Source organism: Homalodisca vitripennis, chromosome 1, assembly GCF_021130785.1.
Source record: "Homalodisca vitripennis isolate AUS2020 chromosome 1, UT_GWSS_2.1, whole genome shotgun sequence".
NCBI lineage: Eukaryota > Metazoa > Arthropoda > Insecta > Hemiptera > Cicadellidae > Homalodisca > Homalodisca vitripennis.
In genome coordinates, this window is record NC_060207.1 from 27,718,370 (window position 1) to 27,728,936 (window position 10,567).

At 33.4% G+C, this 10,567-nt stretch overlaps 1 protein-coding gene across 4 annotated transcripts in view; it reads right to left on the reverse strand.

Annotated features, from left to right (window-relative positions):
• The window catches only part of LOC124358638 (neuronal PAS domain-containing protein 2-like), a 32,763-nt gene extending 23,715 nt beyond the window's left edge, over positions 1-9,048 (reverse strand). For 2 of the 4 annotated variants that reach the window (XM_046810948.1, XM_046810956.1), the window contains exons 1-7: positions 8,713-9,046; positions 8,494-8,600; positions 7,280-7,430; positions 3,816-3,924; positions 3,485-3,646; positions 3,077-3,397; positions 1,055-1,322 (exon numbers count right to left, since the gene is read on the reverse strand). In XM_046810948.1, the coding sequence (XP_046666904.1) occupies positions 1,055-1,322; positions 3,077-3,397; positions 3,485-3,646; positions 3,816-3,924; positions 7,280-7,430; positions 8,494-8,600; positions 8,713-8,783 (1,189 nt within the window). In that variant the 5' untranslated portion in view covers positions 8,784-9,046. Of the gene's footprint in view, positions 1-1,054; positions 1,323-3,076; positions 3,398-3,484; positions 3,647-3,815; positions 3,925-7,279; positions 7,431-8,493; positions 8,601-8,712 lie in introns of all 4 variants that reach the window. The other 2 variants (XM_046810941.1, XM_046810963.1) reach the window with 2 other exon arrangements.
• Positions 9,049-10,567: the final 1,519 nt, after the last annotated feature.

Genomic DNA, 10,567 nt, shown 5'->3' on the forward strand with positions numbered 1-10,567 from the left:
AAGTCGAACAAATTGGCAGGGCAATGTTAAAAAGAGTAGAAGCCAACTTCCGAGAGCGGCTTGTAAAGTGCATCGCTGAAAACGGCCGTAACCTGTCAGATGTTGTTTTCAAACATTAATTTTCTAAAATGGTAAGATCATGTGAATACTATACTGAAAATAAATGTTTTTTTATGCACAGGTAACGACATTGCTTTTTTGAAAACCGTTCATCCTTTCTGCCTCACCCTGTATAATGTAGAAACCAAAGCCAAAACACAACTGAGTGAAACTAATGTAAATAATTTGAAGGAGTGGTACAACGAATATAAACTACAAAACTTTTGTTTGGACCTTACATTGCAAGAACCGGATAAAAAAAATAATAACCTTGAGTTTCCAATGTAAAAAAAAAAAAAAAAAAAAACAATATTAAAATGTAAACTATTTAATTTCTCTACAGTTGGTTACAAATTTTGTGACGTTTCATTTTAATGGTGCAACTTTTAAGGGTTTGCAGGTTGTTACATCATGCTTTATGAATCTTTATAATGTGGGCAGCTTTTTCATATAAGAGCATTTTAACATTTAGAAATAATATTAACAAAAGCAAAAAGGTTTATTACCTGCTCAGTAATAATATTGAAGACACTAGGAAACAGTTTATTAAAAGAACTTCTTAGTTTTTTTTTTTTTAGTTTAGTTAAAGATTAAAAGCAAAACTGGCAAAGGCAGATATAATTTCAGTTTGAAAAAAAAAAAAAAAAACGTAAATCCAATCTATAATAATGACATGCTTTTGAGGTAGCACTAGTTTCTTGATCAGTAAGACACTGACCAATACATTATGTACAGTAAATAATTTGATATAGTAACATAATTTATGTGGTAAAGTAAAACGACTAAATAGTAAATTGGGTATGGGCAAGAGTTGATATAAAATAATTGTGGGCCTTTCTTTCACATATTTTGGTAAGGTCGGACTAAACCAGTACCATCAGTTCGGACAAAGAAATAGCACAAATGAAAAGTATTTTTCCCCAGAAGAGGAACAATGGTAAAGTTCTCTTCTCACCAGGTATCATCCTGAAATCCGGGAGGATAACACTGTCGTCAACAGAAGTGAGAAGTTGCTCAACTGCCACTGTCTCCAGCTGGAAGGGTGGGCTGACACTGAGGGGCTGGGCAGGGGTAGGAGCATGTACATTGCTGGCAGGACTGCTCACGTCTACCTGCAGAGGAGAGGGCCAGTCGTTGCTGTCTTCACTCTTCCGCTTGCCCCCACTGCTGGCTGGTGATACCACGACACTGTGTGGAGACATGCTTGCCTGGGACATCACCACCTGAGCCAACATATGTGACAACAATAGTAGTGACATATCCAGTGTACTTCACCGTTTTCCCTTAAAAAATATTTAAAATAAAACCTCAAATTTCAAAAATAAATTTTACAATATTTCTACCTGAACAAAATCTGTTACTACTTTTGTCTTTTCAAAAACAATTAATCTAGATAAATAAACAAACTTTATAATACACGTATACAGTACACTCTCTAGTAAAGTAGGTTAAATCCTGGCCTGGAGAATGACTCCTAATGGATCAATGCTAACTATTTCCAATTTAGATATTGAGGTAGGAAAGTTTAAAGTTGAAATTTTGCATCACATTTCAACCCTCTTAGTTGACCCAAAGAAAAGTTATTCGTGAGTACTGACAGATTCACAAAAAGACTGATTGCTTTTGTCAACAACACTGGTGGGAGAGACTGTCCTAGCAATAAACTTGAATGCTGCAATGCCAATGGTGTATTGCTTCTTGGATCCTGCTGAGCGATTCTGTCCTTTCAAGCCTGCCCGGCCATACGTTGTGGTTTGGAAGTTACCTTTAAGTCGTTGGTCTCCAGGTTAAGTGTTAGAGAGGGCTTATTAGCCGTAACTTCACCTGGTAAAATAAGATATTCTTTGACCTTTTGAATCGTTTTAAATGTACGAATACATTGTAAGGACACAGACCTAGATTTTATGATCAATAAATGTATTGTAACATTTCCCTGAACATCTTCTGTAAACAAATAGACACTAACCGGTTCAGATGCATCTGAAAAACCTGCAAACTGCAAATAATAAATAAATTCCAAATAAATAAAACCTCCTTTATCCAGATACTAGGAGTTTTAAAGGCACTATCCTACGCTATGCAAAACCACTTGTATGAAATGTATAAATGGTATCCCTGAACTCTCTAGCAACCTTTTCAGGTATTACTTCTCGACCAAAGAGAAATCTAAATGTAACATTCAAACTTTTGAGAACTGAATAATTATCTGAATAGTCGCCTTTTTGTAATTTTTACTTATTCATTTTTAATTTGAGAAGGGCTTGTTGTAATAAGTAGAAATAAGATAGTTTTAAAACCTAAAGGCCTAATTACAGAAAAAATAATTATATTTTTTAAATTTCTTTTTCAAAATGACTGGGATATTTACCCAGCCCACATCACTACATACATGAGATCCAAGCTCTAATCATCCCAGTCAATGGAAGATAGTAAAAAGCGTTATAAAATTTAGTTTAATATGAAGATGACATAGGAGGTCGGACACGTGTTGATGTATAGTGAAAAATGTCATATTGTATTACCATTATAATATACTGTTTGTTTACTCATTTATTATCATTAAATAGTCTGTGAGTTTCAAAGCCAACATTGTAGCACAATAGACCAATGTAACCAGGGCTATTTCCTAGACAAGCAGAAATCAGGAGTTCCAATGAGCCCAGTTTACTAATTTGTTTATTCTGTGTGTTCTCATAGTCCTAATGGTTATACAGACAGATAGCCAATGGACTACGACTTACTTTGAAGAAAGATTTAAACTTGCATATTTAGCAATAATTTATGTATATTATGGTACTTTTTCCATAATTATGACAGGTTTTTTGATAGTACAAATATTACAATTATATAGTACAATTCACAATAAGAATGTTATTTAAATAAAACTGTACTATGGTAAAAAATTAAATTAAATTTTGTTCAAGGATTGAGGAGAAGATAAAGATTTAACTCTATTACTAACATGATGTTTACTGACCTCTTGGCCTTGTTCGTCAGTGCGAAGTCGCTTGAGCTTGACAACGGAAGGTTGCAGCACGACATGGTCTCCTTGTCTGTGAGCGACACGCAGTACTGAAGGTCTATTCTGCTGGGGACACACGGGAGGTGGAGGGGTCAGTTGGGGTGGGGTAGGAGGATGTGGCGGGCTGTGATGGCTATGGCTTGACTGTGGCGACAGTGAGGCGGCCAATGCTGCCGGTGTCTTGATCATTGTCGGCACTATCTCCATCTTTTTTCTCTCTTGTGCTATTGATAGGTGTGTTTCCAGGGACGGCATCGCTTTGGCTAACAGAGTTACCTGAAATTAATTGAACATTGTTGAAATGAATATGCTAAAATACAAAATAAACTCTACACAGAATGTGAAAAAAATTATACTATTTACCTTTCCATATCCTTCTTCATTTGCGCCAATACTGGAAGAACTCGGACTTGGAATATTGGTGAGGAATGCTGACTGATTCGGTACATTGGAAATCATCTTTTTGATCTCTTCTGCCATAATATCTGGATCCTCTGTCTGTCCTGTTGTAGTATTACTTTCCGCCTAAAGAAAGTGATTTATTACAACCTGGGAGATTACATATTTTGCAAAAGTGTGTTCTTAAAATAAAACTCTTTGAAAAGTAAAATTCCAAAACAATATATAAAAGCAACAATTCATACATTGTCTATTAAAATGCAACAAAATAAATTACCATAACGGAAATTCTTACCATATCTATATTGTTCGACAGCATTTCCATGTTTGGATCATTATTGACCCTAATGACAGGTGAGAATAGATCTTTCATTTGCCTCATAAGAGTTTCTCCCTCTTGCACTCTGTAACAAAGATGTTAGCACTGTACCTACACTCTTTAACCTATCTTACTGTTTTTCTATACGGTACATTATTGCTAAAACACAATTAAATTATTTTAATAAAAATATTTGAGACTCCATTATCTATTGTTATTAGAGGATCAATGTTTAACTAACTATGAATATTTTAAGAAAAGAGCTTACTGCATAAACAGTACTGTGGGTGCAGCCTATATCGTAACTGTGACAAGATATTTCATCATCTGTGTAATGAGATATATAGTACAGGTATTAATTGCAGAGTAAATGTTGAGAGCTTAAACAACCAGTATGTTTTGGTTAACACACACTGAAAAGCACAAGCGATCAGTTTAAATAAAGCTACTATTTATTTGTTTGTTTGTTTAAAATTTTATTTGATGACTGTTGATGAAGACTGTTATGATGTCATGCATAATTATTGACATAGCAGAAGAGAGTGAATACACAGTTTTTATTCTGTTAATCAGGAAGGTTATTCTATTATGAGTAATTTTGATTATACCCTTTTTCTCCCTGTTTTTTTTTATATTTCTTCATTGTGAATACTTTTCCATTTTCTCATTGGTCTAGCTTCTAACAACTTTGTAAACACTTGCATTTGGTATTGTATGTAGTATCAATTTATTAACATTACTTAGATGTCAATAGCAACACTGTACAGATAGTTAAATTTAACAATATTGTTCATTCTTGTAATGATGTTGTGGTGTCAGAAGATGTTGAAAGTCAGCTTTATCAAGCTACCATGCTATTTTATTAAACAATTATCAACAGCGGAACCTTGATGGCACAAATTAATCAATAACATAAGTTCTTCAATAACAAGAACTTTAATGAACCCATAAACTACAACATTTAATGTAATAAATACCTGCCCAACAGATGTACAGTGGTCAGTAGTAAACCTCAATAGCAAGAACTTTCAGACAGAAGCAATGAATCTCTATAACACCAATTTCTTCAATACTGAACTTTTATACCTCGAATTTCTCAGATCAGTGACCTCAATACGAATTTTGTAGACTAGGAGACAGATCTCGACATGAAATTTCTAAATTTTCACACATTCACTACACGGAACTCAGTGCTGTTTAGTTCTTGGATTAGCAGAGTGTGTGTCTTTTTGCCATTTAGTATTAGTATTTGTACACACTCACGTGTGTACTTCTTTGTTTAAAGTTTGTCTTTGATGGAAGGACTGTAAAGGAATTTTTTGGACATTTTCCATTGTTCAATGATACAAAAAAAATCAGTAACACTATTTTTCAAGATCTGCAATCTGATCTCTTCCTCAGGTGGATAACTAACCTAACACATAACTACAATCTAGGTTAAAATAAACAAATCATACCAGAACTTTGTGACACGCTTTAGTTAGGAATCAAAACAATCATGTTGTTTGTCACATCCAGTTGAAACACAATACAAATTATTAAAACTGAACAATAAAATACAAATCAAAATAGGTCTGCACTGACTGACTAACCACATAGAGCTGACCAGAGGCTAATAGTAAATGGTGATTGTCACGGCAGAAACAAGATGGTAGAAAAAAAAGGAAACGAGTGTGGGTCTTTTTTATTATTGGTTCATTCCAAATGAACTTCTCAAAACCATACTGTAACTCTGAATTGGTTTACTACCATGAAATCCATGATAGTTGGAAATACTACTTTAAAACTGAAGTTTATGTATCAATAAATAAAAAAATAATATTTTTATTAAATTATTATAAATACCATAAATATACTATCAGAGCTTTTTAATCTCTTAACCCTCCGAGTGGTGAAAGACGCTGCAGCTTCTATTAAATCTCGTTCGCGAGTGGCAGAGACGCTCTAGCGTCTATTAACGCATGCCTCTTTTTATCCGCTATTTCTGATGTTATGCTGTGACTTAAACGCTATAAATTAGGTATAGTTATAAAGACCAGATTCCAAACTTTATTTTGATATACTATTTAGATACTGGCACTAATGGAACCCAACAAACGGTTCATCCACCAACTGTACTACCTCCTGGACCAAGTGAAGATCTTCCTCACGGGATTGCTCATGTACCAGACTTTGTGCAGTGTGTGGACACACCAAAAAAGGGGGCAAAAGTCACTTCTGGTGCCCAGCTTGTAATTTTGGGATTCATAGTGAGTGTTTCCCCTTACTTGGAGCATTACTGGAGGCCTCTCAAACCAAGAATGAGGAAGAATGAGGTTGGCTCTGATACTGACTAAAATGCAGTAAAAAACGTGTACATAAAGTTTTGATCAGGAAATAGTGTATTGTTTTTATGAATAATACATATAAACTATATATTTTTTGTTCAGAATTAAATTTTAAACAAAATGGCTATTTTGGATTTGTGTTAAAACATTAAATTTAGGAACATTTACTCAGCCTAACATAAAACAAAAAAATTTGAATTTTTATTTTTGGAATTCAACCCATTGGTTTTTTACACCAATCCAAGGTTAAGTGTTTCATATTATTACCATTCTATTCTGTGTGTTATGTAGTTTAAATTGATATATGATATGTCATACCTATACAATTCACAGTATTTTATATAAATTTTCTTTTGCGAACATACAAAACCAGTAAAAATGTCCCGCCACTTGGAGAAAAAAGTACCGCCACTCGGAGGGTTAAAAGCCCCTACGATATAATCAACATTTACTTTTTTCCATTGAAAATTCCCACAATTTATTATTGTTAGGATTGGAAATAATTTCAAGCAGCTGATCTGGGTAAATACTATGAGTGCTTATACTATTTTTTATATTCTCTACAGAGTTAACCCTTTAACTGTAATGTTCCTGGATTTACGGTGACATCCAAACACCAGGCTTAGTTATATACTAGAGCCCCGAGCACAAAACATTTTTCTTATTTTTAAGAGTTTTTGACACAACACGTTATTTAAAATTTTATAAATAGAGTAAACCATTGACAATGTTTACAAACATCTCAAATAATGTCAATTTGTCAAATAGTTACAACATTTACCGCTATTAATTATCTACGAATAAACATAGGAAAAGATTTTGTAAAATATCAATGTAACCATTCCTGAACTCATGTACGATACAAAGCACCACCAATAATATCTACAAGATTGCATCACCAAACAGCTATCTTCTAGACATTTCTAAATAAGAACACAAAGTAACACAATATAACAGCTGATAAAAAAATAAAAACTGATAATATGAAAACGAGTATACTCGGGTGTGGCAGTTGTTCACAAAACTAAGTTGTACGATATATCTCGGGAGTTAAATAGTTAAATAAAAGCTCTTCCTGTCAGATGCCCTGTCTACAGTCTGTTGCGGACTTACGAGACGAGGGAGTTGATACAGATGAGTGACTGGAAGTTCTTGTTATTCTCAGACAACTCCAGGTAGCCGCAGGTCTTCAGGTAGATGAAGGCTCCATTCTTGGACTGCAGCCTGTAGCAGCTCTGCCCGTAACTCGAGCCTCGGTAAAACACTGCCCACAGACGGTTATCATATTTTCTACTTATTAAAAACTAGCAATGGAAGATTTAATAGCATGGAGTAATTCTAGCAAATTTATTTTTAAGTGTCTGAGACAAGAACAATGTTGATTGACAAGGTAACTTGTCAGCAGCCATCTTTGCTTTCAAATACTTTTTGTATACTCCATTTCTTCATACTTAACAAATGAATTAACTGCTTTTGCAAACACCTGTGACCAGCACAACAGTTTTTCATATCGTTTACACCTACTATTTTGGTGTTTCGATAATTATCAAGCTGATTCATATTTAGTTTATAAGTTATATTTCCTATTAGGAATTTACCTAAACCTCTCACACGTCTTGTAAGATATAAGAATAAAAAAAGAAAATATAGAACAGATATAATAATATATTGATTGAATAATCTTTGGCATATTACAGTTACAGTTAAAGAACAATCTGAAAATAATGTACCAATAAATTTAGTAAAAACAATTTGTATGAAAATTTATCCAATCTTTAAATATTTTTTTAAACTGTAAACATTTTTGATCAGGAGTATATTTAACTTTTTTTGTATGTTTTTGAATTTATAATGTATAGATTTTTTACACAAATATATATTATCACCAAACACCAAGTGGCGTAACTGCTGTGATTTAAAAATGATTTTTTTCTACGCCTCAACTAAAGTTACCCATATGATGTAATGACGCTTTACGGATAGGAATACATGTGTAAAAAAATAAAACTGCAACTATTGCTCATGAAAAATAATTACACCATAATTTAGTTTTTTCTTTCTTAACAAATCATATTTCAGCATTTTACACCACGTCGTGTTCAAAACAATGATATGATACAAAAGTACAGTGTCCAAATTCCAAATTTATAATTAAAACTTATCAAAACAGCACTTATACTTCCACTGTTTTAGTTTAACTGTTTATGGTTGACTCAGATACCCCTCCATGGTGTGAACCGGAAGACTTTGATGTTAGTTTCATGTTTGTTGCAATAGAATTTATACTGTAAAATAGGGCATCAAACATGGTTTAATTATGCTCTTACTTTGCCTGAGGCCAACCATTGTCCAGCGCATGTCGTCCTTGTGCATATACTGGAAGCCAGGCACGCCGCAGACTTCTTCTGCCATGTAGCCAGCAACGGTTGAAATCCTAAAATATAACATAATTGATAGTAGAAGTACATTAAGTAACATACTATGAAACTAGATGGAAACACTTTGTATATGAAGTTCCAACTCAGACACTGTAACACACGACTAACCTGTGGTCAGTGTAGACGATGCGGCCGTCCAAAGTGTGCCTTGTGATGAACTCCTCCTTACAAGCCTCCATCAGAGAGAGACTTGTGATCCTCTTCTCCTTGAATGGTTTGACCACGGCGACGAGGATGATGTCATTGTGATTGGGTAGCTGGTCTGAAGCAAACAATATTAAATATTAACTTCAAGTACATATTGGTGTTACTTAGAACTATAGAACCCGACTTGCTTTGCAATGTAAATAGCTCTCTTTACTTCTCAGAAAACCTTAACCTAAGTTTTCATTATGCATTATTAATTCATGCATGTTTGTGTAAATTTTCATAAATAATTTGAAAATATTATGAAACAATCACCATTTCAACAATCAGAAAAAGAATGATTTATTTGCATTTCAAATATATTACTCAAGCCTGTCCAGAAAGTAACGGTCGGTGTGTGGTTGAGGCTCGAACCTCCTCTGGGTAGCACACAGACTGTGCACCTCTTTGACGTGTTACATGTGCGGTGCAACACTCGGTAATGGATAACTCATGAATTTCCTCCCCACTCCTCATTGGTGACATTGCTCTGACTTGATTTCACTTGCTGCTCACAACCAGACGTTTTATTTCTTTGGTATGTGTTCAAGTTTATACCAAAAAGTGAGTAACTTTTTCTCAAGATTGTCACAATAAATTTGGAAATCTACATTATCTTTGATAATGTATTAAAGCATTATTCAAGTCCTAGAATCTTACAATAAAATTAATACATTGTAAAAAGTTCATCTCACATATATTAGATTTTTGTAAAAATGGTTTAGGACAAAAATATTTTTTAAAAATCTACCACATTTTATTTTAATAGCACATTAGAAGCTTAACAATATGGCCCAAACTGCTTCATATGGCCTCATAAATGTTTTTCTATTTATTTACTTATAAATATCAAATGACTATAAAATCAATTTATTCGTCACCCCAAACATAAAGGGGTGTAGGTGTCAAAACACAATTTTTCAAAAGTTGAGACAGAACTATGTATCACTGTAATCTTGTTTCATGTATAACAGTTGTAGTCAAGGATACGTTCACACATTTATTCCTATTTATAGAGTCATTATATCACACAGTAAATATTTTTGCAGATCTTTAACCCTACAACTGGCAGTCACCTGAAAATCAGTTGATTTGACACGTGCCCGTTTGACATCTGTTATAATCAATACACGAACTAAACTGCAATGATCCATATACCACTGGAATCAGAAATAGTTGCTGATTTGATCGATGTATTTTGTTTTGTTTTGTATGCCATGATTTAAGTATGACATATTGAAAACGAGAGTTGTTTGTAAACAGTCGGCCATTGTTGTTGTATTGTTACCCGGTCGCGTTATTCTTGTCCATCTAAAACGTAAGTTTATTACATGAAATAAGTGTTTTTATGTAATAAGTGTGTTTATTTATGCGTATAAATTCTCGTATATTGTGTTTTATCAGTTTATTTTGTCATGTTATGAAGAAATATATGTGAAAAAATATATTAGTGAGATTTTGTGTTCTAGGCTATGTGCAGTGTTGTGATAGTTTTAGTTAGCTTTAGGACCATTTTCATATGCGATGATCATGATATAAAGCTTCTTTATTTATTTTTATAGGCTTACTTTTAATGTATTTTATGAATTTTTCGAGTAACAATTAAGGTTTTGATGAATTTTTGTAACACACAGTCGTATCCATAGCAACGAATTTAGCCGTATTGTACTATCTTCAGATTAGAGTATTTCATAATTGTTTTAATTAAAAAAAGTGTAGTAAACTATACATTTTCTAAAACTATAAAAAATTTTCAACATTTTGGGTATTTTGGAAA